Source organism: Cherax quadricarinatus, chromosome 19, assembly GCF_038502225.1.
Source record: "Cherax quadricarinatus isolate ZL_2023a chromosome 19, ASM3850222v1, whole genome shotgun sequence".
NCBI lineage: Eukaryota > Metazoa > Arthropoda > Malacostraca > Decapoda > Parastacidae > Cherax > Cherax quadricarinatus.
Window position 1 is genome coordinate 27250608 of NC_091310.1, and position 24888 is coordinate 27275495.

Genomic DNA, 24888 nt, shown 5'->3' on the forward strand with positions numbered 1-24888 from the left:
CAGATTGGAGGGAGAGAGTATGGAGGAGGTGAATGTATTCAGATATTTGGGAGTGGACGTGTCAGCGGATGGGTCTATGAAAGATGAGGTGAATCATAGAATTGATGAGGGAAAAAGAGTGAGTGGTGCACTTAGGAGTCTGTGGAGACAAAGAACTTTGTCCTTGGAGGCAAAGAGGGGAATGTATGAGAGTATAGTTTTACCAACGCTCTTATATGGGTGTGAAGCATGGGTGATGAATGTTGCAGCGAGGAGAAGGCTGGAGGCAGTGGAGATGTCATGTCTGAGGGCAATGTGTGGTGTGAATATAATGCAGAGAATTCGTAGTTTGGAAGTTAGGAGGAGGTGCGGGATTACCAAAACTGTTGTCCAGAGGGCTGAGGAAGGGTTGTTGAGGTGGTTCGGACATGTAGAGAGAATGGAGCGAAACAGAATGACTTCCAGAGTGTATCAGTCTGTAGTGGAAGGAAGGCGGGGTAGGGGTCGGCCTAGGAAAGGTTGGAGAGAGGGGGTAAAGGAGGTTTTGTGTGCGAGGGGCTTGGACTTCCAGCAGGTATGCATGAGCGTGTTTGATAGGAGTGAATGGAGACAAATGGTTTTTAATACTTGACGTGCTGTTGGAGTGTGAGCAAAGTAACATTTATGAAGGGGTTCAGGGAAACCGGCAGGCCGGACTTGAGTCCTGGGGATGGGAAGTACAGTGCCTGCACTCTGAAGGAGGGGTGTTAATGTTGCAGTTTAAAAACTGTAGTGTAAAGCACCCTTCTGGCAAGACAGTGATGGAGTGAATGATGGTGAAAGTTTTTCTTTTTCGGGCCACCCTGCCTTGGTGGGAATCGGCCAGTGTGATAATAATAATAAAATATTAATTTGGACATGATACATAGATGTACAAAGAAATACAGTGGTTAAGTGTAACATGTCAAAAGCCCCTTGTATGCAGAGCATTATGGGCAGGCTTAAAATTAACTTAAGATTAACCAAGCCATGATAGATTCAGTGATAAAAGTTATAGTAAACAAATAACAATTAAGCACAAATGAGTATTTCAAAGTCAGGTCATATGGTCATTTGCATAGTTGCTGTGCATTCACTAAAATGGAGTATTCTGTTAGGTAATGTAATTAAAAAAAACAAAGTTTGATAGGGTCACAGGTTTTACATTTATGAAATAGTTATTCAGTATTTATTTAGTTGTGGGTGAATAAGTGATTTTTAAGAAGACTTTAATTTATACAGTCAGTGTTTATATTCAAAGGTAATAAATTCCAGATTTTTGGGCCTTTTATGTGCATTGAGTTTTTGCATAGTGTGAGATGGACACGAGGAACATCAAAGAGTGATCTGTGCCTTGTGTTATGGTCATGTGTTCTGTTGAGGTTGGTAAGGAGACGTTTGAGGGGAGGGTTCATATCCGAGTTAAGTGTTGTGTGTGTGTAGTAGGTACAGTAATAAGTATGGATGTTTTGCATGGCGAGTAGGTTTAGAGTTTTGAATATTGGGGGAGTGTGCTGCCTGTAGTGGGAATTTATCATTCTGACTGCAGCCTTTTGTTGGGTAATTAATGGTTTGAGATGGTTTATTGTTGTTGAGCCCCATGCACAAATTCCATAGGTGAGATAGGGGTAAATGAGTGAGTGATATAGGGCCAGGAGGGCTGACTGTGGAACATAGTACCATATTTTCAATAGTATGCCTATGGTCTTGGAAATTTGTTGTACATGGGAGGAACTGGGTATGATCGGTGTCGTGGGTACATAATAACATAAGAGAGGAGGAACATTGCAGTAGGTCTAGACCCCACATTCATTCTGAAATTCGAAACACTGCTGGCCCCAAGGGTTTCGGATAAAGGGATGGGGACTGTATTCGAATTGTATCTTCACTTTTCACACAATTTTCTAACATTCCCTCTGTTTGCACTCACTGAATGCTTCACAGTTATTTGAAAAAATATATGAACAGTAAACATTCATAATGGAGATAAGATAAGATAAGATTTCGTTCGGATTTTTAACCCCGGAGGGTTAGCCACCCAGGATAACCCAAGAAAGTCAGTGCGTCATCGAGGACTGTCTAACTTATTTCCATTGGGGTCCTTAATCTTGTCCCCCAGGATGCGACCCACACCAGTCGACTAACACCCAGGTACCTATTTGCTGCTAGGTGAACAGGACAACAGGTGTAAGGAAACGTGTCGAAATGTTTCCACCCACCGGGAATCGAACCCGGGCCCTCCGTGTGTGAAGCGGGAGCTTTAGCCACTAGGCCACCGGGCCACAGGTTATGTTCCTGAAAACTGTGCTACCAATGTGACTTATGGAGTGAAGAAAATGTGAAAAAAAAAAATAGGGGTGCATTCCTTTGTACAGAAGAAATGTGCATGGTTTCTACCAATTCTTAGGTATCTTCCCTTCTCTCATGCATGTATTGAACAAATGCAAAAACCACTCCAAAACTATATCCTCACCCACTTTTAATATTGTCCTGATCCTATCTATTCCAGCTGCTTTATCCCCTTTTCATTCTACACGCTTATTCACACACTTCACCTATGGGACGCCAAGCCCATGATTCTCTTTAAATTGCTTGTTCTCTCTATACTGGAATACTGCTGTACACTAACTGCTCCCTTCAAGGCAGGTGAAATTGCTGACCTGGAGAGTGTACAAAGTACTTTCACGGCACACGCAAGTACGATAAGGCACCTAAATTACTGGGAACAGTTGAAGTCCTTTGATTTGTATTACAGGTCCGCCATCACAAATCCAGCAATCAGTTATTCAGTTCCTTCAGTTATTCAGCATTAATTTTGGCTAGCATAAGTTCAAATTTCTAGGGTCGCCACACGAACCTGCTGGTACTGTTTGGTGGCGCTACTTGCTGCATAAGTCATTCCAATTTCTTTTTCTCCATTTATTGTTATAACCTGCTTGCTTTTAGCCCTAGCCATGGTTCCAATGAATAAAAGAAATGCTTCTCATTATGTAAAGCACCTACACAGTACATTGTCCATTAAAGATAAGGTGGCTTTGAAGCCACTGTCAGTTGTCATGAGCTCAGTCTCTTGATGCAGGAGAATATGCTTTATTATTACGCTAATATCAACACTACAGCTTATTTGCCTATCACAATTGATCTAATATGACATAATAAACAATATAAATAACACAAAACATTTTAAATACTCCAGAATAAATAATATTTGGCATAATACCGAGCAGTTCGACAGAGTTATGAAGAGGATATGGTATACAAATACCATTCTCCTATCCTTGTCTTGGGGGCTTATATTAGAGAAAACGGAGTATAGCACAGGGGTAACTGTGATATACACTCGTACTGCACCATAAAACTGAAACAGAAAAGTTATTTTCTCTATATAGATTATCACACACAGCAGCATATGTGTAGAGAATCTAGGATAACCCAAAAAAGTCAACGTGGCTTATTTATAGTACCTGGCTTGGGTTAGCCACATACAATTTTTGGTAAATATTAGATTCCCAGCCAGGGTAGAAACATTAGGCGTGTTTCTTTACACCTGTTGTCTATATTTACCTATTAGTAGATGGGTACCTGGGTGTTAGCTGACTAGTGTGGGCGTTATCCTGGGACACTGACCTAATTTTTTTGAAATACTCTGCATAACAAGCGGTTTTCTATATAGTATGTCACTGATGTCAGCTAGGCCTGTATACCTTGTACATGTACGTGTAGTAAATAAAGATATTATTATTATTATTATTTTCTCAATTGTTTGTTGGGTTATCTTATTGAAACTTGGGCAATGTATGATGGAAAGATACTTCTTAACGTACACCAAAAATGAAAGAAATCAGACCATAAATAGCCGAGTTCACTTCTCAGCCATTAGCGGCCGTTTAGCGGTATATTTTTGTATGGTTTTTATGATTATATTCTCGTTTTTTTCGGTCTCATTTGATAGAATGAAAGATATATTACAGAAATAGATATGATTTAGATTGCTTTTATGAGGAAAAGTACCTTGAAATTGTGCTCACAGTAGCGAAAATGTTCTATACTTTAGCGAAGCTCAAGAGTAAACAAATGACGTCACCGTCCAGTACCTGTCCGCCTGCCAGTCCAAATTCCAATACGTAGTCAAGAATGGGTTGACATTATTTATACAATTATTACAATAATGCTGCAGTCTGCATAACAGTAAATCTATTTTTTGTGAATAAAAATTCCAAATGGTAAGCAAGAGTAATATAAGAGGGGACTGTAGTCGTGACTAATGAACAGAGAAAATGTTATTTTAGTGCCAGGAATGTCTGCATTGTTTATTCTGGACCCTATTTTGAAATTGGCATCTGTTGAAATTTGTGTGAAATTGGCCAAATTGCCAATTTCTGACCACTTTATTGGGTAGTTGAAATAAGTGAATGGGCAGTTTCTTGTACTCGGTCAACAGACTAGAATTTTTTTATTATTTTATTATCATCACACTGGCCGATTCCCACCAAGGCAGGGTGGCCCGAAAAAGAAAAACTTTCACCATCATTCACTCCATCACTGTCTTGCCAGAAGGGTGCTTTACACTACAGTTTAAACTGCAACATTAACACCCCTCCTTCAGAGTGCAGGCACTGTACTTCCCATCTCCAGGACTCAAGTCCGGCCTGCCGGTTTCCCTGAACCCCTTCATAAATGTTACTTTGCTCACACTCCAACAGCACGTCAAGTATTAAAAACCATTTGTCTCCATTCACTCCTATCAAACATGCTCACGCATGCCTGCTGGAAGTCCAAGCCCCTTGCACACACAACCTCCTCTACCCCCTCCCTCCAACCTTTCCTAGGCCGAGCCCTACCCCGCCTTCCTTCCACTACAGACTGATACACTCTTGAAGTTATTCTGTTTCGCTCCATTCTCTCCACATGTCCGAACCACCTCAACAACCCTTCCTCAGCCCTCTGGACAACACTTTTGGTAATCCCACACCTCCTCCTAATTTCCAAACTACAAATTCTCTGCATTATATTCACACCACACATTGCTCTCAGACATGACATCTCCACTGCCTCCAGCCTACTCCTCGCTGCAACATTCATCACCCATGCTTCACACCCATATAAGAGCGTTGGTAAAACTATACAGTGGACCCCCGCATAGCGAACGCCTTGCATAGCGAACATTCCGCATAGCGAACGCTTTGATCGCTAAAATTTTGCCCCGCATAGTAGACAAAAACCCGCTCAGCGAACTTCGTCCGAGACGCGTCCAATGTGCGGCCTCGGCCAGCCTCACATGTGCCGCCTGTCCCATTGTTTACCAGCTAGCCTCCGCGGTAACATTCAAGCATACACTCGGAATATTTCGTATTATTACAGTGTTTTCGGTTCTGTTTGTTGAAAATAAGTGACCATGGGCCCCAAGAAAGCTTCTAGTGCCAACCCTGTGGTAAAAAGGGTGAGAATTAGTATGGAAATTAAGAAAGATTTTGAAGGGTTTGGGGCTAACCCTGAGAAGCCTATGCCAGTTGTGGAATCCATTGTGCCTACTTCAAAAATTAAGGAAATGTGTGCACAGTGGGTTGAACTGCAAACCTTTATGGATGAAAATCACCCTGACACAGCTGTTGCAAGGCGTGCTGGTGACTATTTCAATGACAATGTTATGGCCCATTTTAGACAAATCGTAAAGGAACGGGAGGTACAGAGCTCTATGGACAGAAAGAAGTCCAGTGACTCTGAAGCTGGTCCTAGTGGCATTAAAAGAAGAAGGGAAGTAACCCCGGAAAAGGACTTGCCTCCTCAAGTGTTAATGGAAGGGGATTCCCCTTCTAAACACTAACACTCTCTCTCCCCTCCTCCCATCCCATCAATCATCACCAGATCTTCAATAAAAGTAAGTGTCATGTAATTGTGCATGCCTTTTTCAGTTTGTGTGTACTAAAATTAACATTTTTTTGTGGTAAAAAAATTTTTTTTTCATACTTTTGGGTGTCTTGCACGGATTAATTTTATTTCCATTATTTCTTATGGGGAAAATTAATTCGCATAGCGAACATTTCGCATAACGACCAGCCCTCTTGCACGGATTAAGTTCGCTATGCGGGGGTCCACTGTACTCTCATACATTCCCCTCTTTGCCTCCAAGGACAAAGTTCTTTGTCTCCACAGACTCCTAAGTGCACCACTCACCCTTTTCCCCTCATCAATTCTATGATTCATCTCATCTTTCATAGACCCATCCGCTGACACGTCCACTCCCAAATATCTGAATACATTCACCTCCTCCATACTCTCTCCCTCCAATCTGATATCCAATCTTTCATCACCTAATCTTTTTGTTATCCTCATAACCTTACTCTTTCCTGTATTCACTTTCAATTTTCTTCTTTTGCACACCCTACCAAATTCATCCACCAATCTCTGTAACTTCTCTTCAGAATCTCCCAAGAGCACAGTGTCATCAGCAAAGAGCAACTGTGACAACTCCCACTCTGTGTGATTCTTTATCTTTTAACTCCACTCCTCTTACCAAGACCCTCGCATTTACTTCTCTTACAACCCCATCTATAAATATATTAAACAACCACGGTGACATCACACATCCTTGTCTAAGGCCTACTTTTACTGGGAAATTATTTCCCTCTTTCCTACATACTCTAACTTGAGCCTCACTATCCTCGTAAAAACTCTTCACTGCTTTCAGTAACCTACCTCCTACACCATACACCTGCAACATCTGCCACATTGCCCCCCTATCCACCCTGTCATACGCCTTTTCCAAATCCATAAATGCCACAAAGACCTCTTTAGCCTTATCTAAATACTGTTCACTTATATGTTTCACTGCAAACACCTGGTCCACACACCCCCTACCTTTCCTAAAACCTCCTTATTCATCTGCTATCCTATTCTCCGTCTTACTCTTAATTCTTTCAATAATAACTCTACCATACACTTTGCCAGGTATACTCAACAGACTTATCCCCCTATAATTTTTGCACTCTTTTATCCCCTTTGCCTTTATACAAAGGAACTATGCATGCTCTCTGCCAATCCCTAGGTACCTTACCTTCTTCCATACATTTATTAAATAATTGCACCAACCACTCCAAAACTATATCCCCACCTGCTTTTAACATTTCTATCTTTATCCCATCAATCCCGGCTGCCTTACTCCCTTTCATTTTACCTACTGCCTCACGAACTTCCCCCACACTCACAACCGGCTCTTCCTCACTCCTACAAGATGTTCCTCCTTGCCGTATACACGAAATCACAGCTTCCCTATCTTCATCAACATTTAACAATTCCTCAAAATATTCCCTCCATCTTCCCAATACCTCTAACTCTCCATTTAATAACTCTCCTCTCCTGTTTTTAACTGACAAATCCATTTGTTCTCTAGGCTTTCTTAACTTGTTAATCTCACTCCAAAACTTTTTATTTTCAACAAAATTTGTTGATAACATCTCACCCACTCTCTCATTTGCTCTCTTTTTACATTGCTTCACCACTCTCTTAACCTCTCTTTTTCTCCATATACTCTTCCCTCCTTGCATCACTTCTACTTTGTAAAAACTTCTCATATGCTAACTTTTTCTCCCTTACTACTCTCTTCACATCATCATTCCACCAATTGCTCCTCTTCCCTCCCGCACCCACTTTCCTGTAACCACAAACTTCTGCTGAACACTCTAACACTACATTTTTAAACCTACCCCATACCTCTTCGATCCCATTGCCTATGCTCTCATTAGCCCATCTATCCTCCAATAGCTATTTATATCTTACCCTAACTGCCTCCTCTTTTAGTTTATAAACCTTCACCTCTCTCTTCCCTGATGCTTCTATTCTCCTTGTATCCCATCTACCTTTTACTCTGTGTAGCTACAACTAGAAAGTGATCTGATATATCTGTGGCCCCTCTATAAACATGTACATCCTGAAGTCTACTCAACAGTCTTTTATCTACCAATACATAATCCAACAAACTACTGTCATTTTGCCCTACATCATATCTTGTATACTTATTTATCCTCTTCTTCTTAAAATATGTACAGTGGACCCCCGGTTAACGATTTTAATCCGTGCAAGAGGGGTAATTGTTATGCGAAATAATCGTTATGTGAATGAATTTTCCCCATAAGAAATAATGGAAATAAAATTAATCCGTGCAAGACACCCAAAAGTATGAAAAAAAAATTTTTTTACCACATGAAATGTTAATTTTAATACACACAAACTGAAAAAGGCATGCACAATTACATGACACTTACTTTCATTGAAGATCTGGTGATGATTGATGGGATGGGAGGAGGGGAGAGAGAGTGTTAGTGTTTAGAAGGGGAATCCCCTTCCATTAGGACTTGAGGTAGCAAGTCCTTTTCTGGGGTTACTTCCCTTCTTCTTTTAATGCCACTAGGGCCAGCTTCAGAGTCACTGGACTTCTTTCGCACAAGATATCTGTCCATAGTGGCCTGTACCTCTCGTTCCTTTATGACTTGCCTAAAGTGTTTCACAACATTGTCAGTGTAATAATCACCAGCACGGCTTGCAATAGCTGTGTGAGGGTGATTTTCATCCATGAAGGTTTGCACTTCAAGCCACTTTGCACAGATTTCCTTTATCTTTGTAGTAGGCAACTTCTTCAATTTCTCTCTCCCCTCCTCTGAACCAGTTTCCCCAGGTCTGGCCTCTTGCTCTTGAAGTTGATCTATCAGCTCATCAGTGGTTAGTTCTTCATTGTCCTCCTCCACCAACTCTTCCACATCCTCCCCACTAACCTCCAACCCCAAGGACTTTCCCAATGCCACAATGGATTCCTCAACTGGCACAGGATTCTCAGGGTTAGCCTCAAACCCTTCAAAATCCCTTTTGTCTACACATTCTGGCCACAGTTTCTTCCAAGCAGAGTTCAAGGTCTTCTTAGTCACTCCCTCCCAAGCCTTACCTATAAGGTTTACACAATTGAGGATATTAAAGTGCTCTCTCCAAAACTCTCTTAGAGTCAGTTGAGTTTCTGAGGTCACTACAAAGCACCTTTCAAACAGAGCTTTTGTGTACAGTTTTTTGAAGTTTGCAATAACCTGCTTGTCCATGGGCTGCAGGAGAGGAGTGGTATTAGGAGGCAAAAACTTCACCTTAATGAAGCTCATGTCCCCATAAAGTCGCTCTGCCACGTCTGTAGGATGACCAGGGGCATTGTCTAACACCAGGAGGCACTTAAGGTCTAATTTCTTTTCAGTTAGGTAATCTTTCACATTGGGGGCAAATGCATGGTGTAACCAGTTATAGAAAAAGTCCCTAGTGACCCATGCCTTACTGTTTGCCCTCCACAGCACACACAAATTATCCTTGAGGACATTCTTTTGCCTGAACGCTCTGGGAGTTTCAGAGTGATACACTAATAAAGGCTTAACTTTGCAATCACCACTAGCATTGGCACACAACAAAGTAAGCCTGTCTTTCATAGGCTTATGTCCTGGGAGTGCCTTTTCCTCCTGAGTAATGTAGGTCCTGCTTGGCATTTTCTTCCAGAACAGGCCTGTTTCATCACAATTAAACACTTGTTCAGGTTTCAGTCCTTCACTGTCTATGTACTCCTTGAATTCCTGCACATATTTTTCAGCCGCTTTGTGGTCCGAACTGGCAGCCTCACCATGCCTTATCACACTATGGATGCCACTACGCTTCTTAAATCTCTCAAACCAACCTTTGCTGGCCTTAAATTCACTCACATCATCACTAGTTGCAGGCATTTTTTTAATTAAATCCTCATGCAACTTCCTAGCCTTTTCACATATGATTGCTTGAGAGACGCTATCTCCTGCTAGCTGTTTTTCATTTATCCACACCAATAAGAGTCTCTCAACATCTTCCATCACTTGCGATCTTTGTTTCGAAAACACAGTTAAACCTTTGGCAAGAACAGCTTCCTTGATTGTCTTTCTGGTGCCCACAATAGTAGCGATGGTTGATTGGGGTTTCTTGTTCAACTTGACTAGGTCGGCGATACGCACTCCACTTTCATACTTATCAATGATCTCTTTCTTCATTTCAATGGGAATTCTCACCCTTATTGGTGTACGGTTGGCACTAGAAGCTTTCTTGGGGCCCATGGTCACTTATTTTCCAGAAACAGCACCGAAAACACTGTAATAATGCGAAATATTCCGAGTGTATGCTTGGATGTTACTGCGGAGGCTGGCTGGTAAACAATGGCACGGGCGGCACATGTGAGGCTGGCTGAGGGCACACATTGGACGCGTCTCGGACGAAAATCGGTGAGCGGGTTTTTAATCGGTATGCGCGGCAAAATTTTTGCGATTAAAGTAAGCGGTATGCGGATTAATCGCTATGTGATGCCATCGTTATGCGGGGGTCCACTGTATTACCTATAACTAAACCCCTTTCTATACAAAGTTCAATCAAAGGGCTCCCATTATCATTTACACCTGGCACCCCAAACTTAGCTACCACACCCTCTCTAAAAGTTTCTCCTACTTTAGCATTCAGGTACCCTACCACAATTACTCTCTCACTTGGTTCAAAGGCTCCTATACATTCACTTAACATCTCCCAAAATCTCTCTCTCTCCTCTGCATTCCTCTCTTCTCCAGGTGCATACACGCTTATTATGACCCACTTCTCGCATCCAACCTTTACTTTAATCCACATAATTCTTGAATTTACACATTCATATTCTCTTTTCTCCTTCCATAACTGATCATTCAACATTACTGCTATCCCTTCCTTTGCTCTAACTCTCTCAGATACTCCAGATTTAATCCCATTTATTTCCCCCCACCGAAACTCCCCTACCCCTTTCAGCTTTGTTTTGCTTAGGGCCAGGACATCCAACTTCTTTTCATTCATAACATCAGCAATCATCTGTTTCTTGTCATCTGCACTACATCCACGCACATTTAAGCATCCCAGTTTTATAAAGTTTTTCTTCTTCCTATTTTTTAGTAAATGTCTACAGGAGAAGGGGTTACTAGCCCATTGCTCCCGGCATTTTAGTCGCCTCATACGACACGCATGGCTTACGGAGGAAAGATTCTTTTCCACTTCCCCATGGACAATAGAAGAAATAAAGAGGAACAAGACCTATTTAGAAAAAGGAGAAAAACCTAGATGTATGTATATATATATATGCATGTGCGTGTCTGTGAAGTGTGACCAAAGTGTAAGTAGGAGTAGCAAGATATCCCTGTTATCTAGCGTGTTTATGAGACAGAAAAAGAAACCAGCAATCCTACCATCATGCAAAACAGTTACAGGTTTCTGTTTCACAGTCATCTGGCAGGACGGTAGTACTTCCCTGGGTGGTTGCTGTCTACCAACCTACTACCTAAACCAACCTACTACCTACAGACTAGAAGTAAGTAAAAAAGTTTATTCAGGTATACATAAATACAGTTACATAGATTATCATACATAGCAGCGTATGTATAGACAAAGTGACTTATTTCCGATACCTGGCTTGGGCTTGTCATATATAATTTTTGGTAAATATTTTTTTAATATCGGTTGTTTGTTGGGCTATCTCATTGAAACTCGGGCAATGTATGATGGAAAGATGCTTCTTTACGTACAACAAAAATAAAAAAGACGGACGATAAATAAGGGAGTTCACTTCTCAGCCATTAGCCGCCTCTTTGCGATACATTTTCGCATGGTTTTTATGGTTGTATTCTTGTTTTTTTTTTTTTTGTCTCATTTGATAGAATGGAAGATATATTACAGAAATAGACATAATTTTGATTGCTTTCATGACGAAAAGTACCTTGAAATTGAGCTCAAAGTAGCGGAAATGTTTGATTTTTGCCAATGTTCAATGAACTTTGTGATGGAGGACCTATACAGGTCCTCCATCACAAATCCCGCATCATTGGGACCTGTAGTGTGCCTGATTACTGAGTTTGCCGAATTACAGAGTGGTTAGGTTAGAATACACTTAATAAAATTCAATGAACTGTGTAAGTCAAGTTGGTTAATTTTATTAAGTGTATTCTAACCTAACCACTCTGTAATTCGGCAAACTCAGTAATCAGGCACACTACAGGTCCCAACGATGCGGGATTTGTGATGGAGGACCTGTATAGGTCCTCCATCACAAAGTTCATTGAACATCGGCAAAAATCGAACATTTCCGCTACTTTGAGCTCAATTTCGAAGTACTTTCGTTATGAAAGCAATCAAAATCATGTCTATTTCTGTAATATATCTTCCATTCTATCAATTGAGTCCAAAAAATGAGAATACAATCATAAAAACCATACGAAAATATACTGCAAAGAGGCGGCTAATGGCTGAAAAGTGAACTCCCTTATTTATCGTCCGTCCTTTTTATTTTTGTTGTACGTAAAGAAGCATCTTTCCATCATACATTGCCCGAGTTTCAATGAGATAGCCCAACAAACAACTGATATAAAAAAATATTTACCAAAAATCATATATGGCAAGCCCAAGCCAGGTACTGGAAATAAGTCACTTTGTCTGACTTTTCTGGGTTATCCCAGTTTCTCTATACATACACTGCTATGTATGATAATCTATGTAACTGTATTTGTGTATACTTGAATAAACTTATTTACTTCTAGTCTGTCAACTGAGTACAAGAAACCTCCCATTCACTTATTTCAACTACCCAATAAAGTGGTCAGAAATTGGCAATTTGGTCGATTTCACACAAATTTCAACAGATGCCAATTTCAAAATAGGGTCCAGAATAAACAATGCAGATATTCCTGGCACTAAAATAACATTTTCTCTGTTCATTAGTCATGGCTACAGGCACCTCTTATATTACTCTTGCTTACCATTTGGAATTTTTATTCACAAAAAAAAAAAAAAAAATAGAAGATTTACTGTTATGCAGACTACTGCATTTTTGTAATAATTGTACAAATAATGTCAGTCCATTCTTGACTCCGTACTGGAATTTAGACTGGCAGGTGGACAGGTATTGGACGGTGACGTCATTTGTTTACTCTTGATATTCGCTAAAGAATAGAACATTTTCGCTACTGTGAGCGCAATTTCAAGGTACTTTTCGTCATGAAAGCAATCAAAATCATTTCTATTTCTGTAATATATCTTTCATTCTATCAAATGAGACTGAAAAAATGCGAATATAACCATAACAACCATACAAAAATATACTGCTAAGCGGCCGCTAATGGCTGAGAAGTGAACTCCGCTATTTATGGTCTGACTTCTTTCATTTTTGGTGTACGTGAAGTATCTTTCCATCATACATTGCCCAAGTTTGAATAAGATAACCCAACAAACAACTGAGGAAATAATAACAATAATAATAATAATATATAATATCTTTATTTACTACACGTACATGTACAAGGTATACAGGCCTTGCTGACATCAGTGACATACTACTGTATAAAAAGGCACTTGTTATGCTGAGTATTTCAAGAAAATTAGGTCAGTGTCCCAGGATAACACCCACACTAGTCGGCTAACACCCAGGTACCCATTTACTGATGGGTAAACATAGACAACAGGTGTAAAGAAACACGCCTAATGTTTCTACCCTAGCTGGGAATCGAATATTTACCAAAAAATATATATGGCTAACCCAAGCCAGGTACTAAAAATAAGCCACGTTGACGTTTTTGGGGTTATCCTAGGTTCTCTACACATATGCTGCTGTGTGAGATAATCTATAGAGAAAATAACTTTTTTGTTTCATGTTTATGGTGGAGTACGAGTGTATATCACAGTTACCCCTGTGCTATACTCCGTTTTCTCTAATATAAGCCCCCAAGACAAGGATAGGAGAATGGTATTTGTTTACCATATCCTCTTCATAACTCTGTTGAACTGGTCAGTGTTATGCCAAATATTATTCATTCTGGAGTATTTAACATGTTTTATGTTATTTATATTGTTTCTTATTTCATATTAGATCAATTGTGATAGGCAAATAAGCTGTAGTGTTGATATTAGCATAATAATAAAGCATATTCTCCTGCTTCATGAGACTGAGCCCATGACAACTGACAGTGGCTTCAAAGCCACCTTATCCTTAATGGACAATGTACTCTGTAGGTGCTTTACATAATGAGAAGCATTTCTTTTATTCATTGGAACCATGGCTAGGGCTAAAAGTAAGCAGGTTAAAACAATAAATGGAGAAAAAGAAATTGGAATGACTTACGCAGCAAGTAGCGCCACCAAACAGTACCAGCAGGTTGGTGTGGCGACCATGGAAATTTTAAATTATGCTAGCCAAAATTAGTGCCGAATAACTGAAGGAACCAAATAACTGATTGCCGGATTTGTGATGGCGGACCTGTACCTGGAATGCAGATGAGAGATACATGATAATATACACTTGGAAAATCCTAGAGGGATTAGTACCAAACTTGCACATGAAAATCACTCCTTATGAAATCGACCCCTGGCTGTCTTCAAGAAGGCACCGGACAGGCACCTAAAGTCAGTACCTGACCAGCCAGGCTGTGGTTCGTATGTCAGTTTGTGCGCGGCCAGCAGTAACAGCCTGGCTGATCAGACCCTGATTCACCATGAGGCCTGGTCTCAGACAGGGTCATGGGGGTGTTGACTCCTGAAACCTTCTCCAGGTATACTTACATCTGGCTTTTCTTACTCCTACAAGATGTTATACCTCCATGCTCAACGCATGTAATCACTGCTCTTTTTTTTTTTTTTTTTTTATGTTGGCCATTTCCCACCGAGGCAGGGTGACCCAAAAAGAAAGAAAGAAAGAAACTTTCATCATCGTTCAACACTTTCACAATCATTCATACATAATTACTGTCTGTACAGAGGCACTTGGATATGACAGTTTAGATGTCACTCCAAACAGTCAATATCCCTAACCCCTCTTCTAAAGTGCAGGCATTGTACTTCCCACCTCCAGAAGTCAAGTTTGGCTAACTGGTTTTCCTGAATCCCTTCACAAAATATTACCCTGCTCACACTCCAACAGCTCGTCAGGCCCCAAAAACCATTCATCTCCATTCACTCCTATCAAACATGCTCACACACACTTAAAAATATTCCCTCCATTTTCCCAGTACCACCACCTACCCAATCTTTCCAACTGCCAAATTCATTTATTTCCTAGGGCTTCTCAACCTATCAGTCTTACTGCAAAACTTTTTCTTATTCTTGTATTGCACATATAACTTTTCTAGTCATCATTTGCCAGTTACCTACTTCATTTATATTGTAATGTTGTCCAAAACTTATCTCTGCCCACTTGGTCATTCATTGTGAAATACCTTAGTGTTGTGAGGTAAAAGATACTTTGCAAGGTGTCCTTCCTTGAACTCTCACTATAATGTGAGCTTCTTGTCTAAATTTATTATGTATACATGTATATGATAGAGTGGATAGAGGAGCAATGTGGCACATGTTGCAAGTATATGGAATAAGTGGTAAGTTACTAAATGCTGTAAAGAGCTTTTATGAGGATAGTGAGGCTCAGGTTAGGGTGTGTAGAAGAGAGAGAGACTACTTCCCGGTAAAAGTAGGTCTTAGACAGGGATGTGTAATGTCACCATGGTTCTTTAATATATTTATAGATGGGGTTGTAAAAGAAGTAAATGCTAGGGTGTGCTAGGGTTGGGATTAAATTATGGGGAATCAAATTCAAAATGGGAATTGACACAGTTACTTTTTGCTGATGATACTGTGCTTATGGGAGATTCTAAAGAAAAATTGCAAAGGTTAGTGGATGAGTTTGAGAATGTGTGTAAAGGTAGAAAGTTGAAAGTGAACATAGAAAAGAGTAAGGTGATGAGGGTATCAAATGATTTAGATAAAGAAAAATTGGATATCAAATTGGGGAGGAGGAGTATGGAAGAAGTGAATGTTTTCAGATACTTGGGAGTTGACGTGTCGGCGGATGGATTTATGAAGGATGAGGTTAATCATAGAATTGATGAGGGAAAAAAGGTGAGTGGTGCGTTGAGGTATATGTGGAGTCAAAAAACGTTATCTATGGAAGCAAAGAAGGGAATGTATGAAAGTATAGTAGTACCAACACTCTTATATGGATGTGAAGCTTGGGTGGTAAATGCAGCAGCGAGGAGACGGTTGGAGGCAGTGGAGATGTCCTGTCTAAGGGCAATGTGTGGTGTAAATATTATGCAGAAAATTCGGAGTGTGGAAATTAGGAGAAGGTGTGGAGTTAATAAAAGCATTAGTCAGAGGGCAGAAGAGGGGTTGTTGAGGTGGTTTGGTCATTTAGAGAGAATGAATCAAAGTAGAATGACATGGAAAGCATATAAATCTATAGGGGAAGGAAAGAGGGGTAGGGGTCGTCCTCGAAAAGGTTGGAAAGTGGGGGTAAAGGAGGTTTTGTGGGCGAGGGGCTTGGACTTCCAGCAAGCGTGCATGAGCGTGTTAGATAAGAGTGAATGGAGACGAATGATACTTGGGACCTGACGATCTGTTGGAGTGTGAGCAGGGTAATATTTAGTGAAGGGATTCAGGGAAACCAGTTATTTTCATATAGTCGGACTCGAGTCCTGGAAATGGGAAGTACAATGCCTGCACTTTAAAGGAGGGGTTTGGGATATTGGCAGTTTGGAGGGATATGTTGTGTATCTTTATACGTATATGCTTCTAAACTGTTGTATTCTGAGCACCTCTGCAAAAGCAGTGATAATGTGTGAGTGTGGTGAAAGTGTTGAATGATGATGAAAGTATTTTCTTTTTGGGGATTTTCTTTCTTTTTTGGGTCACCCTGCCTCGGTGGGAGACAACCGACTTGTTGAAAAAAAAAAAAAAATTGTAGTATATATATATTTTAGTAGTAGTAGGTTGGTATACAGCAACCACCCAGGGGGGTACTACCGTCCTGCCAGGAGAGTGTGAAACGAAAGCCTGTAATTGTTTTACATGATGGTAGGATTGCTGGTGTCTTTTGTCTGTCTCATAAATATGCAAGATTACAGGTACGTGTTGCTACTTCTACTTACACTTAAGTCACACTACACATACATGTACATGTTTATTTATACATAACATAAGAAAGAAGGAACACTGCAACAGGCCTACTGACCCATGCGGAGCAGGCCCATGTCGGCCCCCCCCCCCCCGGATTAGACCAATGAACCCCCCCCCCCCCCTGGATTAACCCAATGACCCACCCAGTCTGATCATCTCCACTCAAGGATGGAGCACTGCACCGGACCCAGCAGCACAAGCTAGTCAGGTCCAACTCACACCCACCCACACCCACTCATGTATTTATCTAACCTATTTTTAAACTACACAACGTTTTAGCCTGAATAACTGTACTCGGGAGTTTGTTCCACTCGCTGGTCACAGACCGGGCCGCAGGGGCATTGACCCCCGGACTCTCTCCAGGTAAACTCCAGGTAAATCCACAACTCTATTACTAAACCAGTGCTTTCCTATATCCTTTCTGAATCTGAATTTTTTCCAACTTGAAACCATTGCTGCGAGTCCTGTCTTGGCTGGAAATTTTCAGCACGCTATTTACATCCCCTTTATTTATTACTGTTTTCCATTTATACACCTCGATCATATTATCTAATTCTACGCCTTTCGAGAGAGTGCAGATTCAGGGCCCTCAGTCTATCCTCATAGGGAAGATTTCTGATACATGGGATCATCTTTGTCATCCTCCTCTGTACGTTTTCCAGAGCATTTATATCCATTCTGTAATACGATGACCAGAACTGAGCAGCATAGTCTAAATGAGGCCTAACCAAGGATATATAGAGTTGAAGAACAACCTGAGGACTTTCTATTATTTATACTTCTAGATATGAAGCCAAGAATTCTGTTAGCTTTATTGCGAACACTAATGCACTGTTGTCTTGGTTTTAAATTACTGCTAACCAGAACTCCTAAATCCTTTTTGCAATCGGTAGTATTAAGATCTACATTATTTAGTTTATATGTGGCATGGTTATTTACCTGTCCAACATTTAGAACTTTGCATTTGCCAATATTAAACTGCATCTGCCACTTCTCTGACCATTGCATCAGTCTATTCAAATCATCCTGGAGTGCTCTAGTGCCCTCATTAGAATGAATTGGATGGCCTATTTCTGAGTTTTCTATGATTTATCTTAATAGTTCTTGGTCTTACTACTTTTCCTTTTATATCCATGGGGAAGTGGAATAAGAATCTTTCCTCCGTAAGCCATGTGTGTTGTAAAAGTCAATTAAAATGCCAGGAACAATGGGCTAGTAACCCCTTTTCCTGTAAAAATTACTAAAAAGAATAAGAAGAAAATTGTCGAAGTGGGAAGTCTGAATGTGCGTGGATGTTGTGCAAATGATAGGAAAGAGATGATTGTGGATGTTATGAATGAGAAGAAGCTGGATGTCCTGGCTTTAAGTGAAACAAAGCTGAAGGGGGTGGGAGAGTTTCAGTGGAGAGGAATAAATGGGATTAGGTCAGGGGTTTCAAATAGAGTTAGAGCTGAAGGAGTAGCAATGATGTTGAAGGATAAGTTATGGCAGGAAAAGAGGGACTACAAATGTATTAATTCAAGGATTATGTGGAGTAAAATAAAGGTTGGATGTGAAAAGTGGGTTATAGTAAGCGTATATGCACCTGGAGAAAAGAAGTGTAGAGGAGAGAGAGAGAGATTTTGGGAAATGTTGAGTGAATGTGTGGGAAGTTTTGAACCAAGTGTGAGAGTAATGGTGGTTGGGGATTTCAATGCTAAAGTGGGTAAAAATGTTGTAGAGGGAGTAGTAGGTAATTTTGGGGTGCCAGGGGTAAATGAAAATGGGGAGCGTTTAATTAAGATATGTGTAAAAAGAGGTTTGGTAATAAGTAAAGCATATTTTATGAAGAAGAGGATAAATAAATATACAAGGTATGATGTAGCACGTAATGAAAGTAGTTTGTTAGATTATGTATTGGTGGATAAAAGGTTGATGGGTAGGCTCCAGGATGTACATGTTTATAGAGGGGCAACTGATGTATCGGATCATTATTTAGTTGTAGCTACAGTTAGAGTAAGAGGTAGGTGGGAAAAGAGGAAAATGGCAACAAGCAAGAGGGAGGTGAAAGTGTATAAACTAAGGGAGAAGGAAGTTCGAGCGAGATATAAGCAACTATTGGCAGAAAGGTGGGCTGGTGCATGTATGAGTAGTGGGAGGGTTGAAGAGGGTTGGAATAGTTTTAAAAATGCAGTATTAGAAAGTGGGGCAGAAGTTTGTGGTTATAGGAGAGTGGGTGCAGGAGGAATGAGGAGTGATTGGTGGAATGATGAAGTAAAGGGTGTGATAAAAGAGAAAAAGTTAGCTTATGAGAGGTTTTTACAAAGCAGAAGTGTTATACGAAGGGTAGGGTATATGGAGAGTAAAAGAAAGGTGGAGAGAGTGCAAAAGGAGAGCAGATGATAGAGTGGGAGAGGCACTGTCAAGGAATTTTAATGAAAAGAAAAAATTTTGGAGCGAGTTAAACAAGTTAAGAAAGCCTAGAGAACGAATGGATTTGTTAGTTAAAAACAGAGTAGGGGAGTTAGTAGATGGGGAGATGGAGGTTTTGGGTAGATGGCGAGAATATATTGAGGAACTTTTAAATGTCTACGAAGAAAGGGAAGCGGTAATTTCATGCACTGGCCAGTGAGGTATACCATCTTTTAGGAGTGAAGAAGAACAGGATGCATGTGTGGGGGAGGTGCGTGAAGCATTACGTAGAATGAAAGGGGGTAAAACAGCTGGAACTGATGGGATCATGACAGAAATGTTAAAAGCAGGGGGGGGATATAGTGTTGGAGTGGTTGGTATTTTTGTTTAATAAATGTATGAAAGAGGGGAAGGTACCTAGGGATTGGCAGAGAGCATGTATAATCCCTTTATATGAAGGAAAGTTGGACAAAAGAGATTGTAAAAATTATAGAGGAATAAGTTTACTGAGTATACCAGGAAAAGTGTACGGTAGGGTTATAATTGAAAGAATTAGAGGTAAGACAGAGAGTAGGATTGCGGATGAGCAAGGAGGTTTCAGAGTGGGTAGGGGATGTGTAGATAAAGTGTTTACATTGAGGCATATATGTGAACAGTATTTAGATAAAGGTACGGAAGTTTTTATTGCATTTATGGATTTAGAAAAGGCATATGATAGTGGATAGGGGAGCAATGTGGCAGATGTTGCAAGTATATGGAGTAGGTGGTAAGTTACTAAATGCTGTAAAGAGTTTTTATGAGGATAGTGAGGCTCAGGATATTGTGTGTGGAAGAGAGAGAGAGACTACTTCCCAGTAAAAGTAGGTCTTAGACAGGGATGTGTAATGTCACCATGGTTGTTTAATATATTTATAGATGGGGTTGTAAAAGAAGTAAATGCTAGGGTGTTCAGGAGAGGGGTGGAATTAAATTATGGGGAATCAAATACAAAATGGGAATTGACACAGTTGCTTTTTGCTGATGATACTGTGCTCATGGGAGATTCTAAAGAAAAATTGCAAAGGTTAGTGGATGAGTTTGAGAATGTGTGTAAAGGTAGAAAGTTGAAAGTGAACATAGAAAAGAGTAAGGTGATGAGGGTATCAAATGATTTAGATAAAGAAAAATTGGATATCAAATTGGGGAGGAGGAGTATGGAAGAAGGGAATGTTTTCAGATACTTGGGAGTTGACGTGTCGGCGGATGGATTTATGAAGGATGAGGTTAATCATAGAATTGATGAGGGAGAAAAGGTGAGTGTTGCATTGAGGTATATGTGGAGACAAAAAAAACGTTATCTATGGAGGCAAAGAAGGGAATGTATGAAAGTATAGAGTACCAACACTCTTATAGGGGTGGGAAATGCAAGTACAATGCCTGCACTCTAAAGGAGGGGTTCGGGATATTGGCAGTTTGGAGAGATATGTTGTGTATCTTTATAGGTATATATATGCTTCTAAACTGTTGTGTTCTGAGTACCTCTACAAAAACAGTGATTGTGTGAGTGAGGTGTAAGCGTTGAGTGATGAAAGTATTTTCTTTTTGGGGATATTCTTTCTTGTTTGGGTCACCCTGCCTTGGTGGGAGATGGCTGACTTGTTAAAAAAAAAAATTGTTTAGGTAAAAGAAAATAAAGTGGAAATAATTTTTTTTTTTTCAGACAGGGCAAGTATGAATATAAACGTGGGACAACAGAAGTTCTTTCCACCACAGTTCGGCCCATTCAGATTGTGGCAGAAACTGTCAAAAAAGTCACTGTGGAAGAAATGGATACTGCATAATTTTTTTTTTAAATGTATTGATACTTTTTTACATAGGTAAAGGAGTATGTGTAATAGTACACTGTATATGTAATTCAGATAACTGTTGCATATGGGTAAGTAATTTGTAATTCATTATTGATAAAAAAGAAAGTCAGTTTTTAATAAAAGAATGCTGCTAATATTCACATCTTCAGTATTTTATTCCTTCGAGGAAGAATCTGTCTTTTTTTTAGCCAGCATTGGTACCATTACTTATTTGTTTATAATGGCTTGTACTGTGTGCCATTTCAGATCTTGTAAAAGGAATATATTGTCAGTTTTCATTTCATGCTTTTCTTCCAGCAACTGCCATTGTTGGCTAATAAAAGTTCAGCATTTGTAAAGTCTTGTGTATATTTTGTCTCCTATATTAACCCTTAAACTGTCCAAACAGATCTACATTCACATGCATAGTGCTCCAGGCAGACAGAAAGACACAAGCAGAGACAGATAGATACAGATATGTTTATATGTAACAGTGAAAACAGATAAAGCCAAGGCAGTGCAAGATCATCAAGTGTCACTCCACTGCCAGCAGTGGAGTGACTCTTCTTACACCATGCTTCAAGGAGTTTCATATGTACTCCAGCATTTCTAAAGCATTGCTGTGACCTATAAACACTTTGTATATACAAGTACCATCTGACTTATGACCAAGCTTGGTTCAGACCAACTGGTTGTAAGTCAAAATGGACATAAGTCGAACCTTTGAAAATTGCCGACATACTGGGTTGGGCATAATGTCAAACCTTTGCTATATTAACTACCTACATAGTACTGTAATGTACAATCATTATTTCATTCTTTTTACCATAATATACTATTGATATATTTTAATCATTATGTACTGTATACATATTATACATGGTAGTGGACTGTTGTAAATTTTAGATCTCGTGCAGTATCGTATGTTACTGTTATCTTTAAGTATTGTCGACACGGTGGAATGGGAGAATACCACTGGTAGTGTCATCCTGCCAGCATGTCCTACAACCTATGCCCCAAGTAAAGAGAAATGACTCTGGAACTTGTAATATGTATTCAGCTGGCTGGCTGGCTATCACGCCAGGTGGGTGGGCGATTGGTTGGCTGTCTGGCTGACTGAATTTGGCTCTCTCTCTCTCACAGGTACACGTAAGTAAAGTTATCATACATAGTGTAAGTTACCCAGGATTATTATTATTTATTATCACACTGGCTGATTCCCACCAAGGCAGGGTGGCCCAAAAAAGAAAAACTTTCACCATCATTCACTCCATCACTGTCTTGCCAGAAGGGTGCTTTACACTACACTACACTACCCAGGATAGCCCAAAAAAAAATCAAGACAGTCTATACAGTAGATCTGTGCTTCAGTTTCCTAAATTAACAATAATAATTATTATTATTACAATACATATGTATTAATAAATAATATTATTATTAAAATATAAGTGTTCACTCATTACTTACCTTAAAATATCTGTAGTCTTAATGTAGAGTGAGAGGCGAGTAAACAAGATTAAATGAATAAACGAGAGGGAGAATGAGTGTAGAAGGTTCGCGAGTTTTGTAAACAAGCAAGTTGTTGTTATCAGCCCGGACACAGATGGTTTATGTTCACTCTGTCAAGCCGACTGGAAAAACATTTCATATTTATTAATTTATGTTACGTAATGTGTTTATTATATAATTTTGAAAAAAAAAATCATAGATGGATTAAGCAAAATGTCTATGTTAATGTTTTATATACATTTAATGTGCCTCAGTGTGATTATTGTGTTATTATCAAATCAAATCAAATCAAAGTTTATTCTCTATAGGGATTACAATGCGGGGTTTACAGATTTTGGTTATTGTGTGGGTTACATGTAATAAAATACTAATTACAGAGGGGGCCATTAGAACATCTAGCAAGGCTAGGCCTTTCGGGCAAACTTAGATTAATTCTTAACCCTAAATTATTACAAATTGTGGAGTAAGTTGACTAAATACTAAGTGACTAAATACTAGTTTGTGAGTTTAGCAATGTGAATGCTTTGTTTTGGCACAATACATAGTTTCTATATTGGAGTATGACTAGTTAAGAATCATTATTTTAAGATTAAGATACGTATTTCTGTGCTTATAGTCAAATGGGTGTAAGTGTAAGTGTGAACCACCAGGTGGTTTTTATGTAGTTAGTTGACGGAGTGTATCCGTGAGATGTTTTCTAACGGTAGTTTTGAAGGTGATGAATGTGTCTGCAGTTCTAGAGTTTTCAGGTAGGGTGTTCCAGATTTTAGGGCCTTTGACATACATTGAATTTTTGTATAGATTTAGTCGGACACGGGGAATGTCGTAGAGATGTTTGTGTCTGGTGTTATGCTTGTGGGTCCTGTCACAACTATCAAGAAAGCACTAGGTCAAGGTTAATATTGGAATTTAAGGTCCTGTATATGTAGATTGCACAGTAGTAAGTGTGGATGTTCTGAACAGGGAGTAAGTTTAGATCTATGAAGAGTGGGGGGGGGGGGGGTTGCCAGGGATGGGATTTAGTGATTATTCTTACTGTGGCTTTTTGTTGAGTTATTGGCTTTAGGTGTATTGATGCAGTTGATCCCCAAGCACAAATTGCATTGGTGAGGTATGGATAAATGAGTGAATGGTATAGTGTGAGAAGGGCATTTTGCAGCACGTAGTATGGTATCTTGGAGATGATCCCAACTGTTTTGGATACTTTTTTCGATATGTGTTGCATATGGGTGCTGAAATTCAGGTTGTTGTCGAGGTATAGGCCTAGGAATTTGCCCTCATTATGTCTGGCAATTAGAGTGCTGCCAATCTTAATGTTTAGTTCTGCATCACCTGCTCTGCTACCAAATACAGTGGACCCCCGGTTAACGATATTTTTTCACTCCAGAAGTATGTTCAGGTGCCAGTACCGACCGAATTTGTTCCCATAAGAAATATTGTGAAGTAGATTAGTCCATTTCAGACCCCCAAACATACACGTACGAACGCACTTACATAAATACATTTACATAATTGGTTACATTCGGAGGTAATCGTTATGCGGGGGTCCACTGTATAATATAGTAGGTTTTGTCAGTGTTAAGTGTAAGTTTATTGGCTGTCATCCAAGTTGATATTTTGAGCAGCTCCTCATTAACAATGGTGGTGAGGGTGGCAAGATTAAGGTGAAAGATGACATAAGTCGTGTCGTCAGCAAAGAGAATGTGTTTCAGGTGTTGGGATACATTTGGAAGATCATTAATGTAAATGAGAAAGAGCAGGGGTCCAAGGACACTTCCCTGTGGAACTCCAGTATCAAGTGGCCGTGTTGATGATGCCGTGTCTTTAATGGTGACATACTGATACCTATTAGTAAGGTAGGATTTGAAATATGCAAGCGCATGGCCTCTTATACCATAATGGTCAAGTTTGTGGAGTAGGATGCCGTGGTCTACTGTGTCAAAAGCTTTTCTTAGGTCAATAAAAATTCCTAGTGGATATTCCTTGTTTTCCAATGCTGTGTAATGCAGATCTAGCATTTTTACAATTGCATCATTAGTGCTTTTATTTTTCCTGAAATCAAATTGGCAGAGGTTGAGTATGTTTTGTGCCGTTATAAATGAATACAGTCTCCTGTGCACGAGTTTCTCAAAGATTTTGGATAGCAATGGTAAGTTTGATATTGGCCTATAGTTGT

The 24888-nt window shown here is 39.8% G+C and overlaps 1 protein-coding gene across 1 annotated transcript in view; it reads left to right on the forward strand.

The window, feature by feature from the left end:
* LOC128688118 (proteasome subunit beta type-7-like) overlaps positions 1-21562 on the forward strand; it is a 75742-nt gene extending 54180 nt beyond the window's left edge. Inside the window, exon 6 of the mRNA XM_070086582.1 lies at positions 21077-21562. Within this exon, the coding sequence (XP_069942683.1) occupies positions 21077-21197 (121 nt within the window). The 3' untranslated portion in view covers positions 21198-21562. The remainder of the gene's footprint in view (positions 1-21076) is intronic.
* Positions 21563-24888: the final 3326 nt, after the last annotated feature.